Here is a 19,594-nt window from a genome sequence, read left to right on the forward strand (position 1 = left end):
GTAACATTAGATTCTATCACGGTAGAAGAACCATTCCTGCCACTTCTGGGGAGTTGCCAAGTTGCTACAGAAAGGATGTGACAATGGACTCCAATATATTATTGAAATGACATTCTCCAACTCCAGGGGCTGAAGAGCTTGTTGCTATCACAGAACCCCCTTTAGGCCAGTCTTTTGAGTGTCACTTACACCAGTTTGGAAGTAATCTGCTTGCTCGCCCTTCCAGCAAAGGATGTCATGATCAGCTAATGGAAAGTGACAAGAAGGGATATAATGAATGAGAGGGAGTTAAAGATTGGGATAAAAAAAAAAAAAAGAGCCTTGTTCTTTTGGGGAATGCACAATGCTAAGCATACCATGTTAAATCGTGCGTGTCAAATAATGGACTAATTAAGAATCTTCACCCATTTTTTTTCACATCTCATTTTTGTTGTCCTTTCGTAGATGTATTTTCAAATTAGCTCTTAGCTCTTTAAATAAGTACCAAGGGGAAAGAAAAAGAAAGAGAGAGAGAGAGAAAAAAAAAGCTTGTCTATCAGAGAAGCAAAAGATAAATGTAAAAGGAAATGCGCCAGGGATGGAGATGAGGGCTTTGCAGGATATGCTGGGAAGTTTTATAATCAGAGCGGCAACTTCTTGAATAATGGAATTTAATAACATATAATAAACTATGATCTGGGAGAACTCTGATTCAATCCCACTAATTGTTTGAGCCAGTGAAATGAAGGCAAAGTTTATCATGCCAACGTGCTGCTAATGCCACTGAACACCGCGGGGGACAGACAATTGTTCCCAGCTGCCTACCCCCTCACACCCAGAGGGCACATGGTCCCTGCCCTCCAAACACCAGGCTGAATCCCCAACTTGCAGTAGCAGACCTAGTTCTAGGACTTTAAAGTCACAGAAATGTAATTTTTGCAATCAACAAACTATTGTATGAAGCTGAGAACAGAGGGGTAACTAGATACAAAGCCTCCAATTAGGTTATAAAAACTAATAACCAATATGCTTTCATGCTAATGCCAAAAAGTACAAAAACCTATAATAAATCTAATTGAGCACACGATCATAAGCACTGTTTTTCTACCTACATAGTTCTGCTATATTAAGGTATACTCCAAATAAACACGTTTTTTTTTCGATTGTTATTGAAAAGGGTGCTTTTTTTTTTCTTTTTAATTTGGATCATTTTACCAACGTCAAAAAATGCAGACGTATATAATTGAGAAAAAATTATTTTCTCTGTCATTACTCATTGATTATATTTCAGCATAAAAATGAAGGAATTGAAGCAATTATCTGGATAATTTGTATCTCCCCCAAAAGATTAGAGATTTCTAATAAAAAAAAAACATATTGTGTTTGCCTAAATTACTCGGGTAATAGCCTTAGTTTTCACTTTATGAGCGTGGACCTGTCTATTGATGAAAAGTCTTTTGTAATCATTTAGAAGGGTTTTTTTTTTTTTTTTTTTTAGTTTTTTCTGACAATTAAGTGTATGATTTCTTTGTACCTAAACTTTGTGCCTCAAAAGTACAATCTAAAATTCTACAGCACATTTTGCAAAGCAGCTATGGTAAATTACAAAACCTAAAAAGAAATGTGAAGAATGGGTATTACCTTCCCTTTCCCAACGAGGTCCGTGAAATCTTGGTTACTTTTGGGAGTCAAAGAGGGAGTGAAATACCTCTGTAAACTGGTAGTCTAAAAACAGGAAAATTAGTCTTGTGCCACAGCTATGAGCAGCTAATAAAGAAAACACGGGTAGAAGAGATTAAGGTTCAAATCAAGGTCAGAAGAGAGACTGGTTGAGGAAAACTGCCATGTTCCATTGCATGGCAGTTTGAGTGAGACAGTTTCCCCCTGAATCAGTCTGAGGTTGAAAAATTACACTGTTGGGGTTAATAAAGAAGCTGGGCATTTGTTTGGACTGAGATTCCAATTAAAATGTTATTTGGGGGCAGTCAGAGCTAATGTCTTGCTTAGAGGTAAACTGAGCTGCCTTTTCAGAGGTTGAAAAAGAAGAAGAAGAAAGAGGAGGAGGAGGAGGAGGAGGAGGAGGAGGGAAGAGGAAGAAGAAAGAATAAGAAAGACCACCTAATCTGTCAAAGACCCTGAATAACTGGCAGAAAGAATTGTGTTTGCTGGGCCTGTGCCCAACTCAGCAGTGAGCATTCTTGAGGGTTTTGTGACATCATCCAAGGCAGCTGAGGTTTTAGGAGTTTTTGATTGTTGCACTGGGTAAGGAATCTAGTGTTCAGCTTAGCCTTCTTTGAGACAAAGAAAAAAAATCTGGGTGGTGTAATATGCCAAGGTTTGGGTTGGGTTTTTTGTTTTGTTTTTTTTTTGTTGTTGTTGTTGTTGTTGTTTTAATGCCACAAAAGGGAATCAAGAATTCCGGGTCTCAGTCTGACGATTCTAGCCCAGAAACAAAAATTGATGAATACAGTTAATTGAATTTCTCAGTCCATACCAATTTGCCCACAGTTAAACAAAACCACCAAAGTTTGCTTTCATTTCACTTCTTAAGGGTAAGTGAAAATCCACCCTGAATAAGCTCCTTCTTCTCTATAGTCACTCCTATATTCCACAGAGATTCATTAAATATGTTTACTCTGGCCAGCATCAGGCATACCTTGGTCAACAAAGCAGACACATTTTCCAGCCTTTATGAGGCTTCTTGCTGGAGGGAAGGCAGAGCAGTCAATACGTAAAAAGATAAGTAAATATATAATTACAAACTGATAAGATTGAAGGAAACCGTGTGAAGCTGGAAATATATTCCATTTCTTTCCGATCTTATTCTTACCCAAACCCCTGAGCAGCAACTATCGGCAGGCCTCTGATTAGGGCATGGGGTGGTTGGGGAAGCTGGTTAATGGCAGATACAAACTATGTGATTTTCTGCTGGGGATTCTGAGATCTGGTTGTGGAGATAAACAGTGTGATACACAGAAAGGGGTGGGACAGACAAAACAGCAGGGATTGGAGCCAAAGTGAACTTAAGAGTATGGACTTTGATCGGCTTTTTTGGTCCAAAGAGTGATACAAACAAAGCAATGAATTCCTATAAAAGTGCAAAACCAGAAGAGGCCCCCAGGGCAGGGAAAGATGCTGTTTCACGGGAGTTGTGGGGCCAGCACAAAAGAAAAGGTATGCTAGGGTCCACAGAAGAGAATCCGAACCATTCTTTTGCTCATTTCCTTCGTGCTGTGTAAATTTTCTTTAACCAAGACTATAGAGAACGAGCCCAATTTGTCTGAATCTCAATTCAAACTCAGCCCCGCGGTCCAGCTCTGTCATTCAAATTAAGAAAAAAATTGGGGCGCCTGGGTGGCGCAGTCGGTTAAGCGTCCGACTTCAGCCAGGTCACGATCTCGCGGTCCGTGAGTTCGAGCCCCGCGTCGGGCTCTGGGCTGATGGCTCAGAGCCTGGAGCCTGTTTCCGATTCTGTGTCTCCCTCTCTCTCTGCCCCTCCCCCGTTCATGCTCTGTCTCTCTCTGTCCCAAAAATAAATAAACGTTGAAAAAAAAAAAATTGAAAAAAAAAAAGAAAAAAAAAAAAAAAAAGAAAAAAGTTGCGAAAGCATGAATTCCCCTCTCCCCTTCCCACCCCCTCAGCTCCTCCAAAATTAAAACAAACTAAAGACCAGAATGTTTGGTCTTCAGAATATTCTTTAAGAAGACAAGATTGGTTGAAAGACAAGTGGTAGACAGTGCCTTAAGCCTAAGCCACACAGAGGGACCACGCGAAATGGGAAGATAACACTTTGAAAGGAAAATGCCAAACATGAGATCACAGCAGTGGGAACAAGGCAACCAGCAAGCTGAGAAGTGACACGACATCATGGGTGCTACGTCTGTCCAAGTTGTGGCAAAATCTGCCAAGTCCAGATTGAGTTCATTAGTCACTTAGATGCACAGAGATCACAGAAAAAACTCTCCTCCTCATAGGCATAGTTGATCATTATATAAATAGAAACTGATTAGAACATCAAGATTTCTCCAAAGCATAAATATTTCATTCACCAACTAGTTGCTATTTGGCCCGTGGTGGCTAAGAAGAAAGTGTGCAAGGCTGCCACACAAAAGGTATGACTCTCGTAGACTTTAACAGGGACTCAGGTTTGACGTGGATTCCCATTGGATGTTGGGTAAACACGCAGACCACACTGTCCCAGATACAGTCGGGGAACTTGGGGAGAAGCAAGGATCACTGCATTAGCCTAATTCAACCCTTCATTCCTTCAGGCCTACTTGAACCAAGATGATTCTCAATGAGCAAATATTTGCAAGGTCCTTTTTGGATGCCACGCATTGTGTTGGGCATTGGGAATTCTACACTGAACCAGACAACCACAAGCCTTCCCTCTTTTCATTCCCAACTTATCTTCAAGCCCTCTCCATCCCCTTACCCAGCTTAACTATTTTCCAGAGTGTTTATATCACTGACATTATATCCCATCCACATCTGCTTCTTGCTTGTTGCCTCACTTACAAGCTCCAAGGGCTGAGACTTTGTCTTCCTGTGTGGTATTCCCAACATCTAGGCCATTCTCTGAAGGCCTCAGAGAGTATTTGTTGGGTGAATAAGGTCTGTGCTCAAATAACTTATTTCACTTAGGGTAAGCAGAAGAAAAGAAAACCATAGGTGATGTGAGCTGGTATCATTAGAACATCTAACCTAGGAAATGAGGGAGGCCTTTCCTGAGCGAATGACTTTCAAGTGGGACCCTAACTAAAGAGAGGAGTTTGTCTGGAGAAGGGATTGGGGAGGCCTTTCAAACAAAGGCAGCAACACGATAAGGTACCAGTAGTGCTGAGGTAACAGGAGAAAAGCCAGTGACGTGGAGATGTGGGGAGAATGGGGAGTTCCAGGAGGTGAGGCAGGAGCCCAGGACAGAAGCCAGATGATGAAAAGTCTCGTGGCACACATTCAGGACCTTGGACTTTATCCTAAGAGCAATATGAAGAGTTTTAGGCAGTGACATGATCACAACTCTCAATTCACGAATCTCTTCAATAAGCACACAAGCAAGCACTTAAATCTGAGCACTCTGAAACTGACTGGGCTTCAGAAAGGACTGGAAAATTTCAGCATGTGGAGAAGAGGGAAGTATAAAGACCTAGCCACGTTCACTGAGGGTATATCAGAGGCGCCACATTAGAACAGGCAACAGCAAACAGATGGGCTTCTTGGTTTCTGAAGAGGCCGCGATCCAGCTACAGAAAGGCTAGGAACACCCGTGGAAAAACTTAGAGGAAACTGAGAAATCACAGATGAACAAATCTGTCTGTCTCTTTCCTGTTTTGAGGCCATCACCGCCCCACAAGGCCCTTCCTGGTCGGGCAAGACCGACTTTTGCTGGCTCTTCCTCTTTCAGGCCGCCCCTCGTGCTCTGGGCTCCAGAAGTAAGAGACCAGCTCAGGCCCGCCACGCACAGAAGTGTGCCTCCTCCATGCCTCGCAGGAGCCACCTGTCATTCTATCTCTCGCTCCGTCCTCATGGTGTCTCCTGACGAACTGCTGGTCTTTTGCCCAGAACCCAGCACTAGGGCATGACACCTGGTCAGTGCCCAACAAATATTTGCTGGATTAATATTAGAGAGTGTGCTAAGGTGTCACTTTATCATACCTTTCTAGCAGACATTTCTGCAGTGTCTACTTGGTGCACGGTGTCGAGGCCTCTTCAGGCAATCTCACTTAACCTTCAATCTCAGGAGGCAGGTATCACTATTCCCAGTTTGCAGACAAGGAAACTAAGGCTCAGGGGGATACAGTGACTTGCTTAGGATTCCGCTCCCTTTGCAACGGGGACACACGCTTCTGTTCCTCTCCTGAGCCCATGGTCCGATGAATTAACGCTTTTGCTTAACTTCTCCCTGAAGGCTTCCTTGCTACTCCCAGCTTCTGCGAAATAAGCCTCAGGGCTCCTAAAGTATTTTGCGTCAACACGTATCCAGAACTACAGGACCCGATGCCTTCCCAAGCACACTGTGAAAGCCTCAGATGGGTCTTCTTTATCATCAGTGCTGAGTATGGTGTGTGGCACATGATATGGGCACAGGTTAGTATTCGTTTAAGAACGAACGGATGGACGAATCAACCCAAAGGCGATCTAATGTAAATTCTAAATTCGTCCTTCAAGGAGCTCATCAAGAAAACGCAGTGCACACGAATCCTGACAGATGAATTGAAAAAAACGCTCATTTGTGTCAATAAGAATCCAGCACCACTTATCCTTTCCTCTGCTTCCACCCATCACGATGTTCCTTGACGTACTGGTTCCTCTGGAAAATGGACAATCTGGTTTATTTTCAGAATTAGAGATACCAACATTGTACCGTTATGTAAAGGGAGAAAAGGGAGTCATGAAGACATTTGTATGACTACACATGAGTCATGGGTCCATGCACAAGCTGAGAGGACACAAAGTTGAGGAGCAAGCAGAAAAGGGAATTATTCACTACCACCTGATTTTCCCTCAGAAGTATTGAAAGGCTACTCTTGGGGCGCCTGGGTGGCGCAGTCGGTTAAGCGTCCGACTTCAGCCAGGTCACGATCTCGCGGTCCGTGAGATCGAGCCCCGTGTCAGGCTCTGGGCTGATGGCCCAGAGCCTGGAGCCTGTTTCTGATTTTGTGTCTCCCTCTCTCTCTGCCCCTCCCCCATTCATGCTCTGTCTCTCTCTGTCCCAAAAATAAATAAACGTTGAAAAAAAAAAAAAAAAGAAAGGCTACTCTTAGTTTAAAAAATAAGGGAGATGAGCGATATTGCTTTTTAAACTTGGAATATATCCCGTAGAAATACTTAATGCAGACATCCAAAAGCTGAAATATCCCAAACCAACCACAGCTCAGAAGTTGGAATCTCCCTGACAAGATTACTATACTAGAAACAACATGTTTATTGGCTCATAAAAGACATGTCACCTAACAATTCATAACAGGGGGCCTGAAGGAAATAACTCACCCATTGCGAAGTCAATGTTCAAATCAATATCCTTTGGGGAGAAAAATATTGCCCATTGATGGAGATTGATTTTTCTTTTTCTTAAGAAACTCTCGAGGGGTAAACATCTTTTTCATAGTGAGTGTAACTAAACATGCCAATGTCAAGGTCTACATTTCCCTATCCTCATTAGTATGATACTCACAAATTATTAGTGTAATTATAAATGCCTTTCAACCTGTTGAAAAATAGATTCCAGTTTCATTTTTTAAAATCTCATTTTAATATCCAAGCAACATGACCACACAGACAGCATGATGTATGTCCTCTGCTTTACTTACGAGCACTCTTACAGGTGAGATACTTTTTGCTATTTTAAAACAATCAAAAGTTAACATAAAGCCCAAGAAAACTGGATCTCAGGTTTACCTAGATCCCAGGTTTACCTACAAATTTAATGACTAGTTTAAAAAAAAAAAATTCTCACTGTTTTTCTTCTTATCTTTCCCATTCCCACTTGTATCCCCAAATGATTGTCGTAACATTGAATCTAACCACTTACCACCTTGATGAAAGCAAGAAGTTTTAATGGGCAAAGAGAAAAAGACGGCTGGCCCTAACTGGTTTTATATTTAACATGTTGTTTCAGGCCGATGAATCTTCTAGACTTATGTATAAGGCTGTGGTAGATTATGTTGCTTAACTCTTAGATTGTCTTCTTAGGCCAAATGTGTGACCAAAAGAAAGCTTGCCTTCTGCCCTTTTGAAACTCACAAGTTGCATAAGAAAGGACAGATGGATGATTTGGGGAAAAAAGAAATGTCATTCAATTAATGTTTGTTGAAAAGGGTGTCACAGATCATTGGCGGTACTTCCACTCATTGGCAATTCCCCCAAGCAGCCAAAGATTAATTGAGCACCCAGACTACTGAGTTCTATTAGGAGAGGAGAACAATGTGTTGGTGATCACAGAGGCTGAGCTGTGGAACCAACAGAAGTGAAAATGGATGAACCATCTTTGACATGAAGGAATAACACCCTTGTGATACCTTCATAGACAAACGTTCGATTCTTGTTGTTTTTCTCCCAGAATGGAGATGGAACCACATCAAGCCACACCCTTGCACCCCACTCCCCCTGTGTCTAAAAGAACCTGTTTTTCAAATGGCTTGAATAGACAAAATTAGGGGAAAAGTTCATAGACTGGCATCCTGTCGTGACCCACGGCTTGATCTTAGGAAAAATTCAAACCACGCTTAATATACTGATTTTTCTCATCTAATAGTACAACTACAAGCACATATCATAATGCACTAAATGCTGTACAGAACAACAAAGCAAAGCAAAACCAAAAAATTGAAATTAGAACCATTTAAGAATTAAGCCCCTCTTACTAAAAATTTGCTTCCGTAGGAAGTGAAATGAACCTGGCCTGCCAGAAGCACCAAAATCAGTATTTATTTGTCATTTAATTTTCTACTTATTTAAAATTTGAAAATTATTCTCATGCTTTGGTAGGTCTATGTGGCTGCTTATCACTTAAAGTGCATCTCTGCTTTTACCACAAATTGAAGACACACTGACCTTGAGAGACAAGGAACAGAAATATCTATAGGCACTGGGAAGAAACTACAATGATGGGAAAAGCAGGGAAAAAAAAGATAGAGTCCTCTAGGAAGACTAAGGGAGTAACGATCAGAACACATCTGGGATTTGGTTCAAACTGACCTGGAACCAGAATGGATCTCCAAGCTGTTCTGTCTGACACACGTGCACGCATACACACACACACACACATACACACACACACACACATTTCCCAAAGTGAAATCTGCAGATGTTATCCAAAGGAGTGAGCCTAAGAAAAGATTTCACTGGCAGGTACCGGCATCATTTTACCCCTCTCATGGGGATCCACGAGTGGGGTCTATCAGAAGGTTCTACCTAAGCATCCCACTAAAGCAGGGATCTGAAGGTGTCAGCAGGATTTGGCCGACTGGCCCATTCATGGAACTTCGGTTAATTATTGACTGATTAGGGATTTACCTTATCTTTCCATCGGGAGCTGGCTCAAGACTTAACGGTAAGCAATTTAGAGCCAGGGTGAACCTACCCACGTGTTTTGTTTTTTCTTTTAAATTCTCCTTTGGGTCACTTTAGCTTATCTTTCCTTACAATTCACGTTCAGGTCAGAACGGCCAGTTGGTACGGCACTGGGGAGTCCGCAAAAGGACTGGAAATGAGAGGAGTCTCGTTTATGGTGAGGAGTGTCCAGAGGCAAAGGCCCAGAGGACCTGTAGCCTTTTGCAAGACTTTACTTATTGGTCCAGGTTCCCCCTGCCTCCCCCCCCCCACCCCCCCCCACACACACCCATTAAGTCCCTGGGAGAAAAGCCATGACTTTTTGTCTCTAAAAGTGATTGGGATGCTCTGCTCCTAGATGAGAAGGAGCAGTCCCCCCGCCCCCCCCCGCCACGCCACCCCCCTCCCACCCTGCAAGGCAGCCTCTCTGCCGAAGGCCTCTTGGCAAAGCCAGGGAATCAGCCCAGGCAGCTGAGACCCAGCTGCCCCAGATAAGAGGTGGCCCGTGTTAATGTACAGGCTTCCTCTGCACCTCAGCAGGGCCTTCCTTTTCTAAACAGTCTCCCTTTAATGTTGGCGAATGTTGTTTTTCCATTGACTCAACATCTCGCCTCTGGTGGTAAGCCAGTGGGGAAAGTTGGAGCGGGGGAGGGAGGAGGAACGGGGGAGAGGGTGATGCCAAAGCAAGAGGGAGAGGGACTGTCAGCGACATTTCCAAACAAGCCAGACACCTGCTTTGGAAAGACAGTGACCGAGCCTACAATTCTTGCCTTCCTCTTGATTTAGACCGGCCTTTTGTTCCCTGCCTGTCTGTGATGGGCCCTGGGGCTTCCCGGTCTCCAGGACACTGCCCACTTCAGCTGCAGTCACTGTTATAACATGGACACCACTGGGAGGGATTCACAACTTTTCTCGAGGAATGTAACAGTCTTAGCCGAAGGAAAGAAACACTAAGAGAGTTACCCGGGAGGTAACTGAGGAAGGAAAAGAAATTCTAAGGAAGAAATGAAAGAGAAGATGCAAAGAAAGCAGGTGACAGGAAGGAAATTAGGAAAGATAAGAGGAGAAAGGGAAAGTGAGGGGGAAAAAAACCAGAAGCACGGAAATGAAAGTCAAACAGGAGAGAATAGAAGGTGCAAACAAAAAAGGAAAAGGAGAAAGGGGAGAGGAGAAGGTCGAAACATCTGAAATGAGAGTGTTCCCCCAGAAACTCAGGTTTTCAAGCCACGGGACAGAAGCTGGGTTGGGGATGGAGAGCAGTCCCCTCCGGGGCTTCTCTGGGCAACTCGAGGTCAAAGGGCATCTTCAAAACCAAATCTTGATTAGAGCCAGCTAAATGTTTTGACTTGAAGGAGACACGAAGGATTAAAAAGCAAAATAGAGCAGCATGGGTAAGAAAGAAACAGGAAAAGAAAGAAAATTTAAAAAAAAAAAACCTCACGGGAGACACAAAGGGAAGGATAGAAAACACTTCTGAATCAGCTAGTCATCTACTAACAGGCTGCAAAGATTTCCAATGACAAGTTGTCACATTAGTTTAGTGAAACTGAAGCAGTACTTATCCCCTTTCCTGTGCTTAATCTCTCCCTGCGTGCCACAAAAACATGCTACCACGTTTAATAGGATTAGTTTCGTTCACTTTCTCCCCCCACCCCTTTTATTTTTTACAATTCTATTTTCAGCAATACAGGGATCCTTGAATTCATCGACTTCCTGCAGTGCACAGCAAAACCTGGCATGCATGGTTTTTTACCCTTTTAAAGACTCTATTTGAATCTGAAGAATGTAATTTGACTATTTTGTACCTTTTCTCCCCAATGAATTACTTTCTCCTCCTGGAAATCTCCAGAGCTTAGAGGGTGGGGGAGGGGTCGCCGGTGGTAAAAGGGTCCAGACAGAACCCGGGCTAGGAAAAAGGCTGAAGGAGCCCAATCTTGCAGAGGTTACGTGCCCTGGGAGAGACTGTTCTGGTTCTGACCGCAGGCCGACCAGGCGTCTGCTACTTACAGGTTCTGTGGCCTTGAGCAAGTGGTGAAAGCTTCCACAGTCTCAGTTTACTCATCCATGCAGTGGGGATAATTCCTATCGGGGCTGCTGAGACAACTACACTTAATAGACTTTGTTTCTTCACTTCTGAGATTCCTGTTTTCTCATATTTTATTATGTTCCTGAAATCAGTATGTTTTACCACCTATTGTGCATTTAAGGTCACCGTGTTTTCCTTCTCTCTCATCTTTACGTTGTCAGTGCATCTTCTAATCCATGGCATTTTAGAATTAAGAAAATGGCAGTGTTGGGTATAAAGCATCTGGCACAGTTATGACACACTAGAAGTGCTCAATAAATGCCGACCTGCCTATCATCGTTTCTCACTTCGTCTGTTTGCCTCCTTCTGAAGTCTCACCGAAAGACCGCTGGGATGCCGAGAGGATTACGTGTGGACGCGTTTGCCCCTCATCCAGATTCTTCTAGGCTTGTGTTCCTAATTGAAGTTTCAGAGGCTCAACTAAATCCCACACATGATAATTATCTCCCCATGTTGGCTAAGACCCCAAATGCTCCAGTACACTCGGCTCCCTCAACAGGGTCACCAACTGCCATTCTTAGCCATGTCTTGCAAACGTTAGCTCTCTGTTGAATTGTGTCATTCCCTTCTCTTTGAGTCCACTTTGGGTCATGGGCCCTCTCTTGCCCTCTGCCTGCTACCCGCCCTCCCCGCCCCAGGCACCACTAGCAGAAGATTAGCATGGAGGAGATGAAGGGGTGAAGGCGTCTTATCTGGGAGACCTGGGGCTCAGAAGCAACCCTGAGCCTAGAGTGGGGATGGAGGCACTTCAGGGGACGTCCTGCTGGGAGAGGAGGGGAGGGCAGGGCTTGAGGTAGGAGAGGGGAGCAGGGTGCAGGCCTGCCTGTGGGGGGCGGCATCCCCAGCTGGAGACCCCCGGATGCCCCACCCAGTGAGGCCGGGCCTCACAGGGGGTCCTAGGCCTTCAGGTCAAGCTGGGACTAGTAAGCCAGCCAGTGGCTTCCGGTCTCAGCGAGACTGGTGAGGGCCTGAGGAAACCTAGCTGCTGTGCCCTTCATCCAGGCTTCAGCAAAGGCCACATGTCACCTCCGGACCTTTTCTCCTGACTCCCTTTCAGTCCTCCAACCACACTCCCACGTGCCACTTAGCCCCCAGCAAGCCACCTGGTGGGGGAACTGGTGCTCCTCCCCTACCTTTCCGGTCACTCCTAGTACTCCCAGTGGCACTCTCCCCCTAACTCTGCCACCTTGTCGACCTCCACCTATACTCTTTCCTACCCCCCCACCCACTCCCCTCCCACCCCCACAGACACTGTCCCCCTACCCATCCCTGGCCCCTCCAAACTCTGTCCCCCCACACATACTCTTTCCCCCCTCAGCCTCTGCCCCCATCTCCCCACCACCATCTCAAGTGTAGGCCAAAGAGCTGTTTGTACCATGAGGGCCTTTGGGAGTGAAAGGTCAGTCAGTGTCACCTGTCTCCCTACAGCTTGGCCCCAGATGCGGGTTTCTCTGGAGTTGTCTTGGGGTTCTCTGTTTTGTCCCCTAGAGGCATCTCCCCCAGGTACAGAGAGTAACCAGAAAGCAGGAGTCTTCCATACTTGCCCACAGATATCCACAAACCTTAGGGGGGACAGGCCTCTAGGGGTGATGCATGAGCTCTCCCTCATTCAGGGAATATCTCCTCCCAACCCATGGGTTCATTCACCAGGGATTGGGCCCACGGATGCCCCAAGCTGGCAATCTCTCCCTTATCTTGCTCCACGAAACACCCTGATTACATATCTCAAGCTTTCGGAGGGTCCCAGCGAATACCTTTTTTGGGATGAGTAATTAGCTACTCAGCCGTCTCCGGTTCTAAAATTGTCAGCCTTCTCGATGTTTCTCTGCTAGTTCAGCCCATTCCATTTCTCTGGCTTTCTTCCCCTCACACGACTGCAGAGTCACAGCCAGGGATAGCACCTTCCTGCCTATCTTTCTTTGCCTTCTCACAGCTGCCTTTGGCTGGGTTCGCTTTTAATTATGTCGGGGCGTGCCTGTGTTCATTGGTTCACTGGAACAGAATTTTATGAAGCGTTGTAGTTTACATAGATTTGGGGAAGTTGTTCATTCAGACATGTAAAAGCAAACGATAGATGATACACGTTTGTTTTAGTTTTACCTGGGAATGTTGACCTTTTCTTCCTCCTTGTTGTTCCCTTCTTGAATAGAACTTTTTGTCCTGCAGGTTTCACTGGTCTGATGGGCAGCTTCTGTAGGAAAGGTTTGCCATCTATAAAGCAGGGAAGGTGAAAGGAAAAAAAGAGAAAGAAAGAAAGAAGGAAACAAAGAAAGAAAGAAAGAAAGAAAGAAAGAAAGAAAGAGAAAAGCAGACCTCAGATCAGTAAATGATTCCTGTCTGCCTGGATGGACAGTTCTATAGGTCCAAGAGCCCAGAGCCTAGCTTCCAAATGTGCACCAAGTCTATGGTTTATGGCCTTAAAGGTGTGCACATAAGGGCCCAGTGGAGCAGCTATGCATAGGCTGAAATGTGCATTCATGAACATATCAAAGGGCAAGTTTAGGTGAAGTTAGTTTCACCGAAATCTTTGGGAGAAAGGGTTCTGCATAAAAGGAGTAGGGATCCCGTGCAACTGTACAGAGCACACATTTGTAGACAAAATAGGCTCATTGAGCACCAATCACATGCTGAACAATTTTACTTACATAACACTCTCTACAACTCCTAAGTTGGATATTACCCCCACTTAACAGATAAAAAGAACTGAGGCTCACAATAGATTAAGTAACACACCTAAGGTCACTGATCAGTAACTGAACAGTAATTGGAAACACAGCATGACCCCCAGAGGCCCAGGTCCTCCCACTGATTTCCCTTGCTGGGGTGGGCCCAGAAATCTTTGTTTCTTAAAAGCTCCCTTGGTGACTCCTGATTATGGGCCACTCTTGGGAACCACTGCTCCACATCAAACCATCCCGCTATCCCTGTTACCAGCCTTGCCTCTGAGCAAGCGGCCTTCTCCACGTTGGATAAAACATTTAAAACATATTTAAATAGCAATTTCGAAAAACTATGCAGCATATGGATTTTCCTTTTGATCTCAAAATGATGACAAACAGACACTTAGATACTTCATAAAAGAAATATCACCAGAAAAAATTATAGAAATCTGGCTTTCAACTCTGTCTTGCTCTAATTTAAACAAAATGCAACTTTCCAGAGTCGCGCTCTCTCCCCCCAAATAAATCCAAACTGGGAGCTTCCTTCGCTTTTCCCCCTGTGCCAGGCCTACACCTATTTATCTCGAATCCGCTCCTGAATAAAAGCCTAGCAAGAGGGACAGGAGGGGTAATTTAAGTCCTATCACCCCAAATCACCAAAAATCGAGCACCTCCTCGGAATTCACACCCTGGACTTGAAACACCAAAGAAAGGAGAAGCTGGGGGTAACGGCCAAATGTCCTTAATTGACAACAGAAAGGGGGTGGACAGGAGGGGAGGCTTCGTCCATCCTTTCAAACGCCCCCGCCCCTCCTTGGGTCCCCGGGGAGGCCCCCGTCGCCCAGGTGGAGCAGCGCGTCCCCGGGTGCGGGCGCGCCGCCGCTGGAACGGCCCCCGCAGCAACAGGCGGGCGGTGGCGGAGCGGGGACGCTGGGGGGGGGGGGCGGGGGGATGCGCCGCGGGGCCGCGTGGCCCGGGCGGCGTCGGATGTTCGCTGCCCCGCGCAGCCCGGGGAGCAGGTGGCTGCCCTCTGCGCCCGGCGTGCGCCCCGCGCGGGCCAGCCGAGAGGGGCTCCGGCCCCGGCGGCGGCTCGGGAAGAGGCGGGGGCCGCAGAGCCCGGGCGGGGCGAGCGGGACCCCCGGGGGCCGCGCGGGCGGCAGGGGCGTGCCCTCCGCTCGGAGCTCCCGGCCGCCGCCGCCGCCGCCGCACCTCGCGCTCCGGGTCTCTCGGCCGAGAGGCCGCGACACCTAGCGCGGGGCCGCGGCGAAAAAGGAAGGGCCGGGAGGGAGGAGGGGACCGGGAGGTAGCCGCCGGCCAGGCAGCCCCGCTCGCGCCGGGTGCCAGGAGAGGCGACTCCCAGCCTTCCCTCCCAGCCCGAAACTTTTCCAGCCCACTGAGGCGTGTTCCTCACGGGTTTCGGCGGCCGGAGTCGCCGTCAGGGAGAGGCTCGGCAAACAAACGCGCCCCCCGACCCACGGGCGGAGGTACACAGGCACACGGGGAGGGACCGGGCCTCGGGGGAGGTGGCTGGGACCGTGAAGGCAGCAGGCGGCCACACAGCCGAAAGGGACTCCCCGCGTGCGAGAAGCAGTGCTTGAAAACCTGCAGAAGCTCGGGAGCCTAGCGGTGCCCGGAGGCTTTGCGTAACTTTGCCCACTGCGCCCCCGCGTGCAGAGGCGTCCCCTCGCACTCACACCCTCACCCCACCCCGCTCCCCCTCAGCCGCGGCCCGAGCCTGCCTTTGTATTTCAGTGACTGGGAAAGATCTGCTAATACTGAGCCAAAGAAGGAGGGATGTAAATTGCGAACATTCCACTCCCGGGTACCACCCCCCCCCCCATACCGAGGGACGGCGTCCGGTTCTCCCCGAAAGCGTTCCCTCCGCTTCCCTCTGCCCTTGGGTCTCCAGCTTCTTTACTGTGGAAGGTAAAGCACACCCCGATCGATGCGAATGTTTTTCTGAAAGCACGACCTCTCCAAACCCTGGCCCCCAAAGAACCGGGTGGGGGTTGGAAGGGAAAGCACGTTATTTCGGGGGACAGCAGCACCCCTCGCAAGGCGCGCGCGCGGCCTGGCGGGCGCCTCGCCGGCTTCAGCGCGGCTGGGCGGAGTGGCTGGATTATGTAAGTAACAGCCCTCCATGTGCTCACCACCATCTGTTAATATCTTGATATTGGAAAGTTCGGTGCCTGAGGCAAAGCCAGGGCTGGCGCAGAGCGCCCTGCCTACTCCTTTCTACTGCAGGGCTGGGAAAAGCACCTCCCTTCGATTGTTTTCGCCCACTTCCCTAAAATCGAGTAGTAGTGTGCCCCTTCAAGTCACTGACAACCAACCCCGCTCCCCGCAGGTGTGTGTTTGTGGACGAAGGATGATTTTGAGGTCACCTTACTGCAATGAATCCTTTCGATAAATTTATATTTTTATGACCCTTCTAGTTTCCTTTAGGCACTGTGGTGGGCTCTTATTTGGGATGGAAGCTTTATTATTTAAAACAAAAATTTTTTTTTTTTTTTTTTTTTACTTTTTCCGCCAGCACTCCGGCCCCAAATTCTTGTAAGGGTTATATTTCAACTTCTTTGGAGCGCTTCGCCTCTGTTTACTTTGAAAGCCGTTGGTTAAACAAACATCACTCGGGAGGCTTCTAAGCAGTGGGGTTCCCAGGAGAGAAACGCTGCAGCTGCTACTTGCTACTGATCTTGTGGCATTTCACTTTCCCCCCCATTCAGAACAGATCCAGGTTGAGCTTGGCGTCGCACTGGGCACCGGGGCTAGGGGGGTGGGGAAGGAGAGAATGGCGGTCAGTCTGCTTTTAGACTGCCGGAAGCAGGCCGGCCTGCACCCTGGAGTTGGTTTTTCTTTCTTTCTCTTCCCTTCTTCAGGGTGGTGCTGGTGGTGCTGGGTAGTGGATGCTTTTGTGTGCCTGTCCGTCCAGGCAGGGATCTTCAGCATCTTTCTTCCGAAATCCACGCCCACGTTTGCCTCTCTACTGGATCTGGCTGAAGTTCCCAGAATTGGTTTGTTTAGGATCTGACGATGGTTCATCGTAAGGTTTTAAATTACTTATATGCAATCTTCCCTCCTAGCTTCATCTGAGGGTTTTAAGAACCGGGAAGGGGGGCGGAAACACACCGAGGAAAGGTCAAGGCAAAGTGCGTTTAACCCAGGACCAGATGCACAAGTGACGACTGCAGGAGTTTGACTAAGAACTCGCAGCAGATGCCCTTCCCATAAATAAGTAAATGCAGTCTGCATGGATGAGGGTTGTTGGAAAAGCGGTCAGAACTCGTGTTAACTTTTAAGTTACTGGGGTTGTGTTTCCAATGGACAGAGGAAGGAGTTGACCCTAGGCTTGGCCGCTGGTTTCAGAGATGGAGCCAGTATCTAGGCGACTTCTCGTCTCCGACCTGACTGATCACTTCTCCCCTATCAGAAAACAAACCGGGAGTCGCCCGAGATAGGGGGCTCGGGCCTCACGCCTTGCTCTAGAGCGTCCCAAGACCTGGGAGAGCGCCGCAGCTTGGGCAAGAGAGGTTACCAGGAGCCCGGCCTGTAGGGCGCCCCGACAGCAGGGGACAGACAGGACAGGGCTCCGCGTACGTAGCTCACGGAGCTGGGCTTCGGACCGAGCTCGCTTGCCCAGCGTCGCGCGCGCTCCTGTTTCAACCAGCAGTTCTTGCGCCCTAATGCGGGCTGCGAACTGCCGCGGCGGAGCGTGGCGAGCTGCGAGCCTCCGCTGCGTTGTCTGGGAGTGGGGGAGCTTCCTTGTCTGCCAGACGGCTTTACCCCGACTTGCACTCAGGCCTGCCTTCCCCCCCGAGGGTGACAGAAGGCTTACTGGGGTTCGCGAGGAACTTTTCCTGCCGCCAGCTCCCGGGCGTAGAGTGTGCAAAATGTGCAAACCGAGCGCTAGGTGTAACTAATATAACTTGTGGGCTGAAGTTCAAGCCATTTCCTTGCAGATTCTGAATCTTTTCTCTCCCTCTCGGCTTCCTTTCTTCCCCCTTCTCCCCCTCCTCCTTCCCTGCTCTCTCCTTCCTTTTTTGTAAATGTCAAACTGAGCAGATGGTTTTAAGGTGTGGAGGGCATAAATCCTCTACTCCTACCAGTTTATTTGTGGGCTGGCGCTAACATATGTACAAACTGGGATACTTAAAGAAAATAATAGGACGGAAAGGCAGAAAGGAAGTAGCCTCGATCCATTCACAGAACCCAAATTTCCCGGCTCAATACACCCGCTTACCTCGAAAGGACCCAACCAATAGAAGCATTATTCCACCCTGCATCTAATGGGCATGTTGATAGATTATTTCTGTCCCCAGCCTAAATTGTCACATCTCGATTAAAACACTTGATACAATAGCCGATCACTGGGAGTGCGGGTGATGTGTTTGCCCGCATCTGTGTCGTTTCCGAAATGGTGTGGAGGGAGGGTCTGGGGGCGGCGGAAAGAGAGAACTGAAGGCTGGGGGATGCTCAAGCAAGCCTCTTTTCTTACCCTCGACACCTTCCCTGGCCGGTTTGATTCCTTCTTCTTCTTCTTCTTCTTCTTCTTCTTCTTCTTCTTCTTCTTCTTCTTTTCAATGTTTGAATCCTGTGCCAAAAGTTTCCTACAGAGTATAGTCTCAGGCGTGTTACCATCTCTATTCTTATTCAAAGAGAAGACTTCTTCACAGTGATGAATTTGAGACTGAAATTGTAAACGTCCTAGGAAAGGGGTATATGTGCGTGGCAGAAGATGGTGGTGGTTGTCTGTCAGTGTACTGGTAACACGCCCCATAAACACTGTTGTCCCAACCAACGTCTGCTTGACAGTTGTCCCAAACCTTTGATCTGCTTGAACTCGAGGAACATACAAAAAATACTTGTTCCCATCCTACCTAAAAACTGAGTGTCTAATCGACTAGGTACGAGTATTTCTGCTTCTCAGCCCTTGTAAGTCCTGGCTTTTATAGGATCTTTAGGTCATAAACGCAGTTGCTTTATTAAAAGCCGTTTACTGTGCCCGGTGAAAGACACGTTCTGGCTGCGGCTGGAAATGCCCTTTCGCATTTGTAACTTGCAAACCTCCAAGGAGCTCTTTAAGAGCCACGTTATCTAAAGAAATCTCCCTGGTTATTTTTCCTCCAAGAGATGTCTAACCAAAGTGCATTTTCTATAGCTTTACGTTGAAGCCCGAAATTTAAGCGTTTGAAATTTCTTACTTAATAAACTTTAAAGTTGGCTACCCAGGAGACAAAATTGTGTACTCCAGTATGAAACCTCTCTCTTTGGTCATCGTGGGGTGAGTGGGTTAGTGAGGGATAATTGCGAGGTAATGTTTGCAACATTTCTCCCCCCCCCCCCAAAAAAAAAGGCTGCTGTACCTACAATCCGAAGAACCAAGGGCAGATACTCTTCTTCCTAGTAATTTTGACGGGAGATTAACTGGAACTCAGCCAATACTGGTCTGCTACCAGATGCAGCGGAGCCCAAGTGAAGCCTCTGGCACGTATTATTTAAATCCCAAACCTACCTGTATTTTATTGTCCACTTTGCCTCTAAAAGCAAGCAAGGGTGACATGTATTCTTGATACTGTCTGTGATCATTTAAAATGTGGAACGACCTGCGAGCTTCCCCACTCCCTCCTCCTATACCACTCCACCCCTAAAACCCCACTTTTTCTCCAGTATACTTTTCCGTGCCTTTCTCCACCCAAGTCTGCTCCAAGCTCGGCCACTCGGTGAACTCGATCAGCTGTATCTGGGAAAGGAAGAGAGGGGGTGGGGGGGAAAAAAGGACCTGCGTCCAGGACGAGCGAGTGTGAGCCGAGCGCCGCTC

The 19,594-nt window shown here is 47.3% G+C and overlaps 1 protein-coding gene across 1 annotated transcript in view; it reads right to left on the reverse strand.

The window, feature by feature from the left end:
- The window catches only part of LOC123586568 (collagen alpha-1(I) chain-like), a 90,078-nt gene extending 74,146 nt beyond the window's left edge, over positions 1–15,932 (reverse strand). The window contains exons 1-3 of the mRNA XM_045455803.1: positions 15,620–15,932; positions 14,448–15,182; positions 13,217–13,327 (exon numbers count right to left, since the gene is read on the reverse strand). Coding sequence (XP_045311759.1) covers positions 13,217–13,327; positions 14,448–15,182; positions 15,620–15,932 — 1,159 coding nt within the window. The remainder of the gene's footprint in view (positions 1–13,216; positions 13,328–14,447; positions 15,183–15,619) is intronic.
- Between the last annotated feature and the right edge of the window lie 3,662 nt (positions 15,933–19,594).

This window comes from Leopardus geoffroyi, chromosome C3 (assembly GCF_018350155.1).
Source record: "Leopardus geoffroyi isolate Oge1 chromosome C3, O.geoffroyi_Oge1_pat1.0, whole genome shotgun sequence".
Lineage (NCBI taxonomy): Eukaryota > Metazoa > Chordata > Mammalia > Carnivora > Felidae > Leopardus > Leopardus geoffroyi.